Source organism: Lissotriton helveticus, chromosome 5_1 (genome assembly GCF_964261635.1).
Source record: "Lissotriton helveticus chromosome 5_1, aLisHel1.1, whole genome shotgun sequence".
In the NCBI taxonomy this organism is placed as follows: domain Eukaryota; kingdom Metazoa; phylum Chordata; class Amphibia; order Caudata; family Salamandridae; genus Lissotriton; species Lissotriton helveticus.
This window is the reverse complement of record NC_136065.1, coordinates 687,622,545-687,638,763: the sequence shown is the minus strand read 5'-3', so window position 1 is coordinate 687,638,763 and position 16,219 is coordinate 687,622,545. Positions and strand designations below refer to the sequence as shown.

The 16,219-nt window shown below is 46.5% G+C and overlaps 1 protein-coding gene across 2 annotated transcripts in view; it reads left to right on the top strand.

The window, feature by feature from the left end:
• The window catches only part of MICU1 (mitochondrial calcium uptake 1), a 627,696-nt gene extending 619,164 nt beyond the window's left edge, over positions 1–8,532 (top strand). For both annotated transcript variants that reach the window (XM_078643080.1, XM_078643081.1), the window contains exon 12: positions 7,597–8,532. In XM_078643080.1, coding sequence (XP_078499206.1) covers positions 7,597–7,757 — 161 coding nt within the window. In that variant the 3' untranslated portion in view covers positions 7,758–8,532. The remainder of the gene's footprint in view (positions 1–7,596) is intronic.
• The last annotated feature ends 7,687 nt before the right edge of the window (positions 8,533–16,219 follow it).

Genomic DNA, 16,219 nt, shown 5'->3' with positions numbered 1-16,219 from the left:
CTTGAGGATACCAGACCAATAGTCTTTATTTAAATCCCCTATTGTGAACAGATTTCTTAGGGGGCTTATACATATGTTCCCACCTGCCCCATTCATCAGGCCTAAGTGAGACCTTAATTTGATTCTTACCTTCCTGATGTGTGCTCTGTTCAAACCTCTGCACAACTGACCCCTCCAGCTGCTTCATCAAAACAGACTTTTTAGTGGCAATAACTTGTGCCAGGAGCGTGACTGAATGTCATCCAAGCCTTCCTTCTGCCCATCTTCTCTGATAAGTTGGTTGTTTGCTCTAGGGCCTCTTTCTCACTGAAAGTGGTAACATCATTCCGTGAGGGACAATCTGTCATCCTACCCACTTTCTATGCTCCTCCACACCCCTCTAACGAGGAGGAGTGACCACCATCAGGACCCAAAAAAGAGTGTTGTCAGTCTGCCTTGACCACACTAAAGAGTTCCGGGTGGACGCTCAACTCATCTTTGGGTAGGTTGGATAAAAAAGTTTCTCCAGTGCAGAAAAGTACTATCTCACTATGGGTGGTCCTCTGCATCAAAATGTGCTACACTCTGGCCAGGAACAGCCTCTTGCAGGCTTAAGAGCTGATTCCACCAGAGCTAAGGCTGTTAGTACAGCATTGCAACGTGGTGGACCAGTCCTTAACACTTGTCAGGCAGCAACCTGGGTGTCACTGTACACGTTCACTACTGCCTGGACAGTCCGGTCCACAGGGATGGCCTTTTTGGGCTCTCTGTCCTGCAGGACTTCCTGGTGTAAACTTGTCCGCAATCCCTCTTTCTTGGTTGGTATTGCTTGGGAATCTATTCTAAGGTAAGGAGTTTGTGATTAGATGCCTCTATCAGATGGACAAGTTACTTACCTTTGGTAACGCCTTATATGGTAGAATCATAATCTAGCTGCAGATTCCTTACCGACCCACCCATCCTTCCCGCACTGCGGACAGGTTTGTACGGTCGGGGATGATCCCTATCAGGACCCTAGTTTTTCTAAACAGTCAGTTGTCAGTTCACTTTATGGCTCCGCGCTCCCGACATGGACAGTCGTGAAAAGTAACTGGTGTCAGAGGGCCAATGTGGCACCTATATTGGTGATGTGGAATTATCTTCCAGCGCAAACAATGCTGACTACGCCACACGGAGCTGACCAATGCCACCTGCTGGCGTGCAAGGGTATTTCTCGGGCAAATGTCTTCCGGATCCAGTCTTATACCTGGGACAGTCTATGGTAAGGAATCTGCACCTAGATTATGTCTCTACCAGCTAAGGTGTTACCGAAGGTAAGTACGTTTTCCTTCCGGTCCCTCCCTTGAGCAACTCCAGTTTCTGTAGTAGGGGATCTCTGTGTATAGTCATAATCTAGTGAATAGTCCCGCCCATGTGCGCGGACCCTGGAGCAATCAAAAATAATCTCTTAAATTGTCAAAACATGCAGAACTGCACAGACACTTAAGAGAGAATTTAAAGACAGATAATGCAGCCTATATCCACAGGCTACACTGTCAAGTACTTCGACTAGAAATTCCACCAAAAATCCACAAACCGCACAGCCTGTCCAGGGTTTTCTTACAGAGAAAACCTTGCCTGTAACAGCAAAACCCTCTGGAATGATAGAGAGGAAGAAGTGGACAGACAAGCCCTGCCATTATGTGGCTCAAAACAGGATACTGTGCCTTTAAGAGAACTTTCCAGAAGCCTCACAGTATCCCAGAATGCACTGCAGGTCCCCTTCACCTTCAGTTCTTTTTTCCAGCTCCTGCTAGCAGGACCCTGGAGCATTAGCTCTTCTTTTTTGAGCTTTTTCTATGTTATTTTTGTGATAAATTTGGATTTTTACAGCTTCACTCGACGTCTTTGGCCTTTATCTACATTCTGCTGTGTTTTTTTGGCAGAATTTCTGCAGTATTCTTGTCTTATACTACTTCTAGTCTGACAAGTGCTTTGCCTGCAGCTGTACTAAAGACCAAAGCTGAAGCTCACAGGTTTGTATTCTGTGTTTGCCTGTGTCTTTTGACACCTGTCTTCTCTGTAACTTCTTTTCTGGGAAGCTTCGGCTCCCAGGTTTAGAACAGAGGAGTTTAAAGGCATCTTCAGCCTCTGCGTAAGGAGAGGGTGGGTCCTCTACCGAGTCCCATGCTGTAACCTCTGGGGTTCTCCCCAGTAAGGGCACGTCTGAGCTATGACGCGGTTCCGGTCGCGTCGAGGACGTGGAGTGCCTCGACGTCACGGAGTGCCTCGACGTCGCGGAGTGCCTCGACGTCGCGGAGTGCCTCGACGTCGCGGAGTGCCTCGACGTCGCGGAGTGCCTCGACGTCGCGGAGTGCCTCGACGTCGCGGAGTGCCTCGACGTCGCGGAGTGCCTCGACGTCGCGGAGCGGGGATGCTCGACGTCGCGGAGCGGGGATGCTCGACGTCGCGGAGCGGGGATGCTCGACGTCGCGGAGCGGGGATGCTTGACGTCGCGGAGCGGGGATGCTCCTTTTGGGGCGTTGGTCGCTTGGGCTCCGCTATCTTCCTTTGGGTACAGACGTCGCCTTTATGGATGGCTCGGTGTCTTGGTGTTTTACACCATAGTGACATTTTTCTCTCCTGCCGACCCCCAGGTATTGTGGGTTTGTCCTACGTTGCCATACTTGTATTCGTCGGGCGTCTCTGCAGCCTACGGCTCAGCAGTGTGCATCTACTCTCCCGTTCTTTGGACAACCCTTGGGTTACCATGAGGGTAGTGAGTGGTCCGCATAAGTCTGACTCAGAGACTTTTGGAAGGCTGTAGGTTTGGGGCGTGGAGAACGGCTTGAGGCCTTCTTCCCTTTCTAGCGGCGTTTTTTCTCCCAGGGTTTGTCTGTGGTCCCGGGCCGCATTTCATACTTCACAAGTATATTGTGTGCGTACGCGGGAGAGCTTGATGCTCCTCAGCGAACAAAGGCCGGCCGGGTCCAAGTCAGTCTTCGGTTCATCAGTCCTTCTCCAGCAATTCCTCCGGTCAGCTCGCGGTTTCAGCTGCGCAAGCTCCAGGCAGAGGCCGATACCCGGTTAAGGAAAAGGGCGATAGGAGACGTACCTCTGTCTCAAAGGTGAAGAGGTCTGTACTCCCGGTTCTTTCTGGTTCGCAAGAAGGACAAGAACGAGTTCAGGCCCATTCTGGATTTGCGACAGGCAAACGAGTGGATTCGCAGAGAGAGGAATTTCGCATGCTATCGTTGCATCAGGTTTTTTCCTCAGCTGCAACAGGGAGTTTGGCTCTGTGCCAGAGATCTACAGGATGAGTACTTCCATGTGCCCTTTGCACACATACACAGGAAGTTCCTGCGATTCCAAGTCGGCGTCAATCATTATCAGTACACAGTACGACCAGTCGGGCTGACGTCGGCGCCCAGAACTTTCTCGAAGTGCATGGCAGTGGTAGCTGCACACCTGAGGATAAACTAGGTGTTTGTCTACCCGTACCTGGACGATTGGTTGATCAAGGCCTCCTCTTTCTCGGAAGCTCAAGCACACTTCCAGAAGACGTGCGTTCTTTTGAACGAGCTGGGGTTGCACATCAACTTGTCCAAGGCTGTCCCGGTTCCGGTCCAGTGCATACAGTACTTGAGAAGCCTCCGTCAATACGCTGTCAGCAAGCTTGTCTCCTTCGGAGGAGAGATGATTATAGCTCCTTTGGAATGCTCAGGCTCTTATGATTCCTCCATCTACAACAGTGGGGACGGTGTCTGCTCTACTGGGGTCGATGGCCTCTTGTATCTTCCTCGCGCCACACGCACGGCTGCCCATGAGACCTTTGCAGGAGTGCGTGGAGGATCAGTGGGATCAGAGGAATGGATCTTGGGACGGCAAGATACGACTGTCTCTGCATGCTCTTCAGTCTCTGAAGTGGTGGTGTTCGGCGGAGTATCTCCTCGGAGGGGTTCCCTTTCACGAGGACATTCCCGCACAGACTATCGTGACGGATGTGTATCTCCACGGCTGGGGAGGCGCATTCCGGAGACTGACAGATACAAGGAACGTGGTCCCTGATGGAGTCCACGGATCACTTCAATTTCCTGGAACTCAGAGCTGTTCACTTGAAACTGTATGCGTTTGTTACGTCCTTCCAGACCAACTCTCTGCTTGTACAGACGGACAATACGACCACGATGTCTTGCCTCAACAAGTAAGGGGGTTCGAGATCGCGCACTCTGTCACAGGAGGCGCAGGCGATCTGGCGCTGGCTTCTAGCCAGAGGACTGACGATCACGGCTATCCATCTGCTAGATGTGCAGATTGTTCAGGCAGACGCACTGAGCAGTCTGATTCAGGAAAGCCACGAATGGGTCATAAACGACGAAGTACTAGGTGAAGTCTTCGCAAGGTGGGCGACTCCAGACGTAGATCTGTTCTCCACCGCCGAAAACAGCAGATGCTGAGACTTCGCCTCCAGGTACTACCAGCAGGGGACGCTGGGGTATGCGTTATGGATTAACTGGTCGAACAGCTTTCTGTGCGCCTTTCCACCCATTCCCCCGATTCCGGCGGTACTCATTTAGCTGTCCCAGTGCAGGGCGCGGATGATCCTGATTGCCCTGGAATGGCCCAGGCAGTGGTGGTTCACGGACCTGCTTCACCGGTCTCTCCTTCCTCACATACGGCTGCCGTGCAGGCCGGACCTTTTCACGAAGTTCGGGGGGGCAGATGTTGCACCGCAACCTCTCGTCTTTGAGTTTGGCGACATGGCTCCTGAGATAATGCAATATGGCCATTTGAATCTACCAGAAGTTTGTATGGACATACTGAAGAAGGTTAGGCGACCTTCCACTAGGACGTCTTATGCTTACAAGTGGAAGAGGTTTTGCATCTGGTGCAAGTTCAAGGACTATGACCTAACGACGTGTAAGGAAGATGTCATACTTCCGTATCTTCTACACCTGGCGCAGTCTGGCCTTAATGTCCATTTCATTAAGGTTCATCTTGCTGCGCTGACTGCCTACAGGAAATGGCCTTCACAGACTTCCTTCTTTCGGATCCCTGTGATCAAAAGGTTTTTTTGGAAGGCTCGAAGAAAGTGTTCCCTCCTGTCCGGTTTCCTTCGCCTTCATGGGAATTGAACGTGGTGCTGTCCGGATTGATGGAGTTTTTTTAACCTATTCATAAGGCTTCATTGCAGCACCTGTCCTGGAAGACGGCGTTCCTCGTGGCCATTACATCGGCCCGCAGGGTGAGGAAATTCAGGCGTTGTGTTGCCAAGAACCTTAGACTGTATTTCATGCTGCTAAGGTTGTTATGCGTACTCGCCCTAAAGTTATTCCAACAGTTATAACTGACTTCCATGTTAACCAGACTATAACTTTGCCTACGATTTTTCAGAATCCTTCATCTCCAGCGGAAAGGTCTTTGCATTCCCTGGATGTTAGGAGGGTGTTGAAATTTTTATCTGGATAGAACCGTGGATATTCGTAGGTCAGACCAATTATTTATCAATTATGGATCATTCAGGACCGGTCTTGCTACCTCTAAACAGTCCATCTCGAGGTGGATTGTGTCCTGTATACAATTGTGTTACCAAAAGGCTGATAAGACCTTAGGGGGTAAACCTAAGGCTCATTCCACTGGGGGCAAAGCTGCCACGACTGCTTTGCTCCGTAGTGTTCCAATTGCAGAAATCTGCAAGGCAGCCACTTGGAAGTCGGTCCATACCTTATTAAGCATTACTGTCTGGACACTGAGACCAGGGCAGATGCTTGGGTTGGGCAGGCTTCTCTGCGAAATGTGTTCGCACAGTAGTGGTGTTATTTCTCTTTTCTCCACCGCCGCTTTGGTGTGGGGATGGGCTTGCCATTCTATTCACTAGATTATGACTATACACAGAGATCCCCTACTACAGAAGGAGTAGTTTCTGTCCGGTAACTCCAGTTCTGTAGTAGGGGTATCTCTGTTATAGTCATAAGCGCCCGCCCTCCTCCCCGGTGGAGAGAGATATTCATGTAAGAAATACTACAGGTCTGGCGTGTTACGCCTTCAAAAAGAACTGAAGGTGAAGGGGACCTGCAGTGCATTCTGGGATACTGTGAGGCTTCTGGAAAGTTCTCTTAAAGGCACAGAATCCTGTTTTGAGCCACATAATGGAATACTATAGGGCTTGTCTGTCCACTTCTTCCTCTCTATCATTCCAGAGGGTTTTGCTGTTACAGGCAAGGTTTTCTCTGTAAGAAAACCCTGGACAGGCTGTGCTGTTTGTGGATTTTTGGTGGAATTTCTAGTCGAAGTACTGGACAGTGTAGCCTGTGGATATAGGCTGCATTATCTGTCTTTAAATTCTCTCTTAAGTGTCTGTGCAGTTCTGCATGTTTTGACAACTTAAGAGATTATTTTTGATTGCTCCGGGGTCCGCGCACATGGGCGGGACTATTCACTAGATTATGACTATAACAGAGATACCCCTACTACAGAACTGGAGTTACAGGACAGAAACTACTCCATCGCAGAATGGGCAAGGGAAGTCGGCCCCTTTTAATACTGATAACGATTACTAAATGAGGGGTTTGTAATTGAGGGTTAGCTTAATTACATATGCTCTTAATTACTCATTTTTTTTTTACTTTTAATTGCATTGAAATTGACTCTTAATAAACAGTGTTCTGTGACCAGAGCAGAATCTCACCAGCAGTCCGCTGTGTACCCCTCAACGCTGTTATCTAATATCATGCTAATGCTAATAAAGTATTGCAGGGAGAGTTAATTACCTATTTTTATGCATCAGTGCACTATGCAATAAGTTTCCTTTGGTTCTCTAATTTCCCATTTTTCAGACCACGCTCCATGTTGACTTACTAAAAATCTTAGATCTAATGAATCTTCATTGTTTCTCGAAGTTTCTTCACAAAATATTAATTTGATCCATGAACATCAGTCAGCTGAGCCTTTCACCCTACACAAACTTAACCAAAACTGTCTAAGAAATTGTAGAAACAGTTGATCAACATAACAGAAACTAATTTTGTGTTAAGCCGGAGACAAACAGAAGTACGGTTTAGGAAAAATTGCGTTTCAAAGTTGTTTCTTGCAAACGTTCATATGCTTAAAGAGATGTGGGCTACCATAGACTAGTTTGGAAATTGACCATATTCTGCATGCCTATAGTATCCCAACCCCATCGCAAGGTCAGAAAGGCAGTATATGTGTCTGTATTTCACCCTTAATCAAATTCATAATGTGATACAAAGCCTGTGATACAAAGCCTGGGTAGTTGGGTATAATTACATCACAACTACACAAAAAACTTCATGTAAGAAAGATCATAGTCTAACTAACCATGTGTTGTTTTATTTGTAAATTATGTTCCCAATATGCGGAGTGTGAATACTTCTTGCTTCCTGTATTTCGCTCTCCATCAGTTACTGTTTAGTGAAAGTGTGAAACTCCAGCAGAACTGGAAGGTTTTCTGAGAACTGCCACCACTTGCTATAACACTGCTATGATTTTGCTTTAAACTGAATTTTCCAACGAGAAGTTGTGGTTTAGCTTGAAAGCCTAGAGGTCTCTCTGGTAGGAATTGATTTCAACTCATCTGTTGATTGTGCTTTGCTTTCTCTTTTTGCATTTGTTCTACAGGAAATGGTGAATTAAGCAACAAGGAATTTATTGCGATCATGAAGCAGAGGCTCATGAGAGGGCTGGAGAAACCAAAGGACATGGGATTTACTCGTCTCATGAGAGCCATGTGGAAGTGCGCCCAGGAGACCGCGTGGGATTTTGCAATGCCCAAACAGTAGCTAAATGAAAGGAGCGCTAAAGCAACTGCTGTCAGGCAAACTTGAATGGAAAGAGTGGCACCATGTCTGGACTTTGCAGATATGAAGCTTCAAGACTACAGAATGCACTCACGCATGTTGTTTGGGTGGACTATGGTCCACAGCTACTCTACTGGAGGATGAGGCTGGATCTTTTAAAAATTCTTTTGTCTACCGAAAAGAAACTGTACCTTCATATATACTTGATTCTTTCTCTCTCCTGCCAACCCTATCACTCCATTTGTTTTCACATTATACTTGGGTGACTTAAGAAATCAACATGTGAGGTCAGCATGCGTAGTGACTGATACATCCACTCTAAGACTATCTTGTAAAAAGAATAAGTTGGTAGTTTCTTATTTGAAGAGAATAAATATTATCTATGCACATATATACTTTTCTGTTAAATGGGTCTAATTCTGATTTTGAAGTCTTGGTTCTTTGAAGTGTTTACAAGGGGGTGTAAAAAAAAGGGGAGATTATACATTTTAAATAATATGTGACAGAAGTACTCCAGTTGTTTCAAAACCAGAACAGTGGGTGTCCAGGTTTAATCAAACCATTTGTCACCCGAATAGCAGAAATTATGCTGGTACGTTTGTTGGAGAGGACATCGTTGCTAGCTTGGTGTGTTGCTCTCAACTTATCAGACTCGTTTTAAATGTACAATAAAGTCTTTTTAAATGTGTGAAGCATGACAATAGGTGACGTGTTAATGTTTTACTGTACATGATCAATAAAAGCACAATACTATATATTTTCTTGTACGAAAGAAGTAATCTTTTCCCTAAAGGTCTCCAGTCTAGAAGTCTTAAGTGTTTGATAAATGAGTGAATCACATGCAATATTACGATCTGAAAGTTTTATCTCGGTTTGCTGCGCTGGGCTGTATTGCCTTTCACTGGGTGTCTTTCACTCAGTTATTATAATCTCTGTTCTTTAAAAGTGGTCAGGGCGACAACCAATTCAACTACACAGTAGGTTTGAAATAAAGAAGATATGTCGCTTATCGTCTCTTGAAGGGTTATTTAACTCTGTGGCAATCTTCATCTCTCATGACCTATTTTTTTATGGGTCCAAATGAAAAAAGTGTCCTCCGTGAAATGTGGATTTTGTAACGATTGAAAGTCCTTAGATGTACCGTTCTCTACTACGATATTTATTGTAGTGAAGTGTCTTTAAATAAAACCATAATTTAGCAATTAATTCTCAAAAAGGTGATAAATAATTCTGTTCTTAAAGGACACTCAAGGACATACAGCAGTGAGCTTGAAAGAGGCCTCATCATGGAAAAAGTACTTCAGTAGATTGACAGTTGTCCTAACACTGACACGCATCTAAAATGCAATTGACCACACTGAAACATTGACATATATTGACCCACTCTCATGGTGCAGCACACGTTATACATCTTTCCACTCAACTCCAAGATGAAAGCACCACACAAGTTCTCTATTTAAGGACGTTTGGACTTTATTCCAGGAATCAACCAGCATTAAGTTTAACCAAAAACCCAACGAAATTTGAAAAACCTATCTGGAACATAGATCGATTCGGATACAAAGTGTGATAAAGATGTTGTGCAGAATCCGATCCACTAATTTTGGCCATGAACCCATAAACTCCTGCTTATTGAATTGGAGACGTAGGCTTCAGCGGAACTAGGCACACTCATCAGCCACTCCTACAATAAAGTTGACAACTCTGTTTCACTGCCTACAATCTTATTCCTTGGTAGCGTTTGTTTTTACATCCTACACAGCTGTAACAAGAAATCTTTGGACACAAGGGCAAGGCCTCCAAAATAAGCAGTAGATTTGGGGCACTGTATTGATTATAATGTATCTTGAATGTTTCTGCCTGCTGACTACTCTGGCAGTAATATCTGTCAACGGTTCTTCAGTGAACCAACACAAGATTGTGCACTTCTGATTGTTGATCCAGCCTGAACACAATTGGGTCATGGCCTCCCCATCCTTAGCATTTCAAAGGTAATTCTACTTATTCTGGAATTGGATAGGGGATTGTGTGTTCACAATAGGAATTTTCAGATTTTGGTCATTATGCATGGCACACTGCTACACTAACAATTTTTTTTGAGAATATAATTTACTTGCTAACCCAACACACGTTTGACCGTGGTTTAGAGCAGTGTGTTATTGTTTGACACTCTCTGTTACACTTCTTTGGAACTTAGCTTGAAAGTATTGGAACCCCAATGGTACTTGCCGGGTACATCAAGTGACTCACTTTTGCTAAAATGTTGGTGAAACCTATAACAGAATGAGACTTGGAATACTGATTGTAACTCGGTCTATTCAGAAAAATATCAAGTGCAGTTAAAAAATGCTGCTCACTGGGCAACAAACCAAGTAGGTCTGAAAAATCAACCACATTTAAAAAAACAGAACATTCTCCATCCTTTCACTAACAACAACACAACCTGATTCATTATTGGCAGCCAATAACATTTGTGCAGTCTTTATTTGTTGTGATGCCTAGAATGGCTTTCCGTGATACAAGTAAAAACTTGCTGCGGACCCTCCCTGAAGAGAAAACATATTTTCGAGCTTTCCAAAACTATGCCATTCTCCATTGACCACCTCCTGGAAACTTTGTAAAGCCTTTGATTCTGGAGGATACTGTATTATGTAGTCTGCCAACTCACACTCTACTCCTACATCTGATCCAACACATGCTCATCCGTAGGGACTTCAGTCTATCGGTCTTGCCTTCCACAAGAAGTCATGTACTGTATCTGCAAGGTGCATGCCTATGCTTATATGGTGGCCTAGAAAAGAAGTACATCGTTGTGCAGACCCTATTGGTGTTATTCACTACAATATCTATTCCTTAATCTGTTATTTGCTTTTCTTAAAAGTTTCCTCTGTGTAGCTGATACATGGTTCACTCAGTTAAGAGCCTTTGTTCTTCATCAGGGCTATGCTCATCTAAAGGGAAAGGTTTCTGTTCTATTTTATGTGTTTTGCTGCTAAAATTAGCACATAGTTTTATGGTGTACTTTTTACTGATTAGTCAGAGTTGAAATTGTCATTTTTGTGCCCATCCTCGAAAGAAGGGTGCATAGTGGCACTGCACAGCACTTGACCTGTCGGGAGGGGGATTTAGGAGCAAGTGCAAAATGCTCATCGAATCAGCAATAACACAGGCACCCATGAGGAACAGGAGCAGTCAGTAAAGAATAATGAAAACGGACAACTCATTAAAAAATGCAAAAAACATCGATAGCCTTCCTAAGATCTGTTTTTCTGGGGACTGTGCAGTACCCCTGCCCTTCTTCTCATGATACCCTTTACCTTGATGCGAATTACAAGTAGGATCTATTTAACTTTGAAGCAAACATGTTTAATGTTAGACATTTGAGGGCAAAATATGAAGGGCAAAATACGTTTTGCTTTTATTCCTATACAAACTGGTTTGACACTGTTTGTGTCAGGAGAGACTTCTACCTTCTATCACTGGCCTTCCAGTTTCCACATGATCATTCCCATTCTGCAGGGTCAGTCTACCTCTGCATTCTAATTTGTTTTCATAGCAAACCGGCAATTTCATTTTCAAATTGTATTGCCTAGATTCTGATATCAAACGTTTTCTATAATACAAAGGTACGATGTTTAGCTGATGGAAACGAGACTCACTCCGGCATGTAATTGACTGGTACATGCAAGGTAGCCTCCATCAGTTCTTTTAAAATGGTTCCAGTAGTTTCCTGCAATTATCTTTGTTAGGAGCCCCAGCTGTCACAGAAAACACAACCATCATTCTGCTGACGGGTGTTCAAGGACTCTGTCGCCTGTACTAATGGCGAGCAGGAATGGGGACTAGGCTGCGTAGACATTGGGAGACTTATGGGACCTTCCTGAGCCCCTGAAACACTAACTGGGCTGCGGCACTGTCACTCAGATATTGGGCACATGTCACTGACTCGGGGTGCAACCTGTCCTGCTTTTTAGAAGCAGCACACTCCCATAGACCCCTGGAGTTTACCAGGGACTTTACACACGGCTGATTTACCCCATATGGGAGACTTGATGGTACCTAACCATATTCACAGTTGGGCAGAATTGTTAGGCATTTTAGGACCCTCGCGGTTCTGGATGAACTCCGGAGAGGAAACATGATATGCGGGCAGGTGTTAGGGTGTGGTTGACGTGAAGTCTGATGTAATGCATAGTGTGTGAGTGTACGCTGAGGAACAAAGTAATGCTTGATAGCAGCTCCTGCGTGGTGTAATTCATCTGCATGCTCCTGGGCTTAGGGATGACACTTGTCTGGTCGGGCAAGTATCCCTACTCATCTCCGGTTGTACTCTGCTCTCCTTGAGAGTTTGATACTGGGCACACGTGGCAGGCACAAGCAATGCAGTTTTCGGTATCGTCACAGAGTGGTCTGTGACTGGCACTTGTGGAGTCACAGACGTGCTCCAGCCCATACACAGCCGCAGAAGAAATTGAAGGCCCTACAGAGGAACATATTCGAAACACCCACCAAAACGGCTGATGAGGTGGTCAAAAGAGATACTGCCCAATGCACCAAATATTGAAAATATTGAACGGTTATTCAGATGAAGTGAAAAATAACGACAATGTCAGCAAGGTACGAAAAACGTACTCAACATCAAGGGCAATTGAAAAATTTGGTGACCAGTCTCAAGCACAAGGCCAATGCTTGCAGAAGTTGTCGGTCTGCATGATGAAAGCTGTCTGAACAGCACGTCCTCAATGGCATCAGAAGGGAGCATGAAATACACTTCAGCTATGTTCCTGAATCCACCACCGCCTTCTGACACTTCTAAGAAACAGAACATTGGTGCCAAGTGGGCTTGTGGATACAAAACTTCCAAAGACTTTATAGATTAGCTTCTTGTCATCTTCTTCCTCTAGTGCATCAAATATTTGAAAAACCTTGCAGATGATTGAATGAATGAATGAAGTACTACAGAAAATCTCACATACTGATGTAAAATCATACCAAAGGGTAAAGGAAGCGTTGGAGGCCAAGTTCAATCCAATGCCGAATGTCAACTATGAAAGATATATCTTCAACCAAGCATCACAACAGATCGTTGAAACAATGGACAAGTTTGTTGAAAAGGCTGATGCACTCATTAAAAATTACAAGTTCTGTGACTTTACCAACAAAAAAGCCATGCACCTCAAAGTCATTGATGGCTGCCTTTTAGATTAATTCAGAAGATAAGTGTTCAGTTGGACACTGTCCCATAATCACATTGAAAGTGAATGATCTCCCAATAACTCATCATAGACAATAGCGCATCACTTAACATCATACCAGTGGAAACGTTTAACAGCATATCCCCTGTGCCTCACCTCACTCAATCGGGCATGAAGATATATACCTGGTCTGCTGTTGAGCCACTACAAAGCCAAGGGTTGTTCAGAGCAACAATGAGACACAAAATGACATCAGTGTGAACGACCATTTACGTTCAACCAGGTACCTCGTCTAGTGCCTGTTTGCTCAGTTTTGCCATCACTGCCGAGATGGGGTTGATATCCCTCAACTACAGCTTCTGTCTCAGTCTAAGATGCTGTGCCGCTTCCCATTATTGTTCCATGGCCTGAGAAAACTTAATTGATATGAAACTGTAGTTTCAATTTCTTCAGACATTCACCTTGTTGCTCAGCCACAACGTAGAGTTGCTTTTCATCTGCATGAAGATGTAGAGAAAGTGTTAGAAGCACTCTTGAAACATGACATCATTGAACCCTGCACAGTCCCCATGCCATGGGTTTTGCCCCTAGTGGTAGTACCAAAAAGGACAGTAGTGGAGGAGTGCACATTTGAGTTGATGTATGCCAGGCAATAAATGAAAGACACCTTGAACCACACATCGTGGACATGATCATACAATTGAACTGAGCCAAAGGGATTTCCCATCTTGATCTGATCAAAGAATATCATCATTACCTCCTCGCCCTGTCTCCCCGTCCCATTCCTTAACAGTGAGCAGATAGTCTGCTCCACAGAAACCTATAACCTAGCTGAGCTTTTTGCACTTCCCCCAACATGGCGTCACTATCACGTGACAATAAAGGGGGAAGTGCCGGATAGAAACATCCTGTTCTTTTTTTTCTGCCTACGCAGTTTGCCTTGGAGCCTGGCTGAGCTTGGGGTAAGTTCCCTTTTCGTTTTTCTTGCCTTTTATGTTGTGTTGGGCGGCCTGCTTTAGCGGCTGCCTTTTTCATTTTTATTTTGCTCCCACGCTGCCTACTTTGCAGTTCTTTAGCGTGGTTTGCTCTAGCGGCCGCCTCTGCCTGGCGCCCTCACCTGTTGGGACGCGTCCTGCTGTAGCGGCCGTTTCCCGTGCCACCCTGCCCCGCTGCTACCTGCTTTAGCGGGCGTAGGGTGTTAGTTGCGGCGCATGTGTATTCTTTCTGGGGGAAAATTTCTGGCGGCCGGCTGTGCCTTTATGCCGGCCCCTTTTTTCTCTGGTACCATGGGTCCTCGGGACGTCGTTGCTTCTATTTAAAGGGTCCTTGCAGTCATACATTTGTCCTCTGTGTATGCCTGTTTTTGGTTTGTGGGACTTGGCTTGCTGAAATGGCTTTTGATGCCTCTTCCTCTGCTGCTCCTCTTGATGCCCTGCGCCTGTTGATTAATGAGGTGGTGGCTGCTGCTTTCCTGGCTAGGGACGCGGCTGGACCTCCTCCCAAAGTGCCTCGTGGATCTGCAGGCTGCTCCTGATGTGAAGATGGGTCCTGATGAGGATGAGGGTGTCCGTGGGCGCTTTGTTCAGGGTGCTGAGCTCTCTGACCTGTTCACACATGTGCGGTACAATTTGGGTTTTTCTCCACCTGTTGCTGATGTTCTGGAGGATGACTTCTTTACGCAGTATGCCCAGCCTGCTGCTGACTCTTTTCCTTTACACGGGGCTGTGCTCAAGGTGCTGTCTCACGAGTGGAAGGGGTTGGATAAGAACGCTTTCCCTCGTTTTTGTCCTGGCCTTATCCTCTGGAAGGTTTTGCTGCTGAGATCCCTCAGGCTGTGAAGATCGACAATTTGATGGCTGGTCTTTCCTCTCAAGGTTTGGTCCTCTCGGATGACGCCCTTCCTGCGGACGCTGTGGATAAGCGTGTTGAGGGGGCGGTGAATCGTTCTTATGCTGCTTCTAATTTTTCTGTCCGTGCGACTGCCTATTCTAACTACATGGTTCAGTCCCTGTCCCTTCTGTTGCAGGACGGTGAGGATGCCACGGCACTTTTATCTATGATGGAGCTGCAGGTGCGGCACTTATCGGATCTTTCCTTTGACAATTTGGGGGCGGCGGCGGCTGCTTCTGGTGCTTCCATCGCTGCAAGACGTCATATCTGAATGCGTTCCTGGAAGGCTGAGTCTTCCCAGAAGTCGGTCCTCCTTAAGTTGCCCTTTGAGGGTTCCAAGGTGTTCGGTCCTCAGCTGGAGGAGATGGTCAAGCAATCAGCGGAATACCGCAAGCTTGTGGCTCCGGTCCGCCCTCTTTCTCGGGGCCGGGGGTTTGGCTACCGTCGCGCTTTTGGGCCTCCGGCTCAGGGCGCTTCACAGCCCTTTTGTGGCAGGGGTTGTGGCCGGGGGGCCCCCTGGAGGTGACAAGTCCCAGGCCCCTGCCGGTGTTGCTGTCACCGCTTCCTCCTCTTCCCAATGACTATCTGCCTCTGCCTGTTGGTGGTCGCCTCCAGTCCTTCCTGTCCCAGTGGTTGTCGGTTCCGGATGCCTGGGCGGTTCAGACTGTCAGAGGGTTGGAGTTTTCCTCTCCTCCTCCTCCGTTCTTCCTTCTGACTCCCCTGCCCCGTCTTCCTCTGCGGAGGGAGGCGTTGTTGGCAGGTGTGCCGCTTCTGTTGGAGAAGAACGCTGTTGTGGAGGTTCCTCCTCTGGAAAGGGGCAAGGGTTGCTAATCGATCCTCTTTCTAGTCTCCAAGAAGGATACTTCGGATCGGCGTCCTGTTTAGGATCTGAAGCAGGTCAATCGCTTCGTTCTCCATCGCCCATTCAAAATGGTGACCCTGCAGTCCATCCTGCCTCTGGTGCTTCTGGGGGCTTCCTGGCATCCCTGGATCTGATGGATGCGTATCTGCACGTTCCTGTCTATCCGGCGGACCAACAGTTTCTCCCGTTTGCTGTGGGTTCCCTTCACTACCAGTTCCGGGTGTTCCCATTCGACCTTTCCTCAGCGCCCAGGATTTTCACCAAGCTCTTGGCCCCTCTGGTGGGTATTCTTCATTCCAGGGGGCTACAGGTGTTTCCCTATCTGGATGACTGGTTGATTGTCTCTCCTTTTTCTCAGGATCTGTCGATGTGGACCAGGTGTATCTTCTCCTGGGTTCTTTGGGGTTCCTCATCAACCACCGGAAGTCCTCCCTGGTGCCCTCCCAGTCCCTGAAGTTCCTGGGGGCTCTCTTCCGCATGGATCTGGGCGTGGTGTT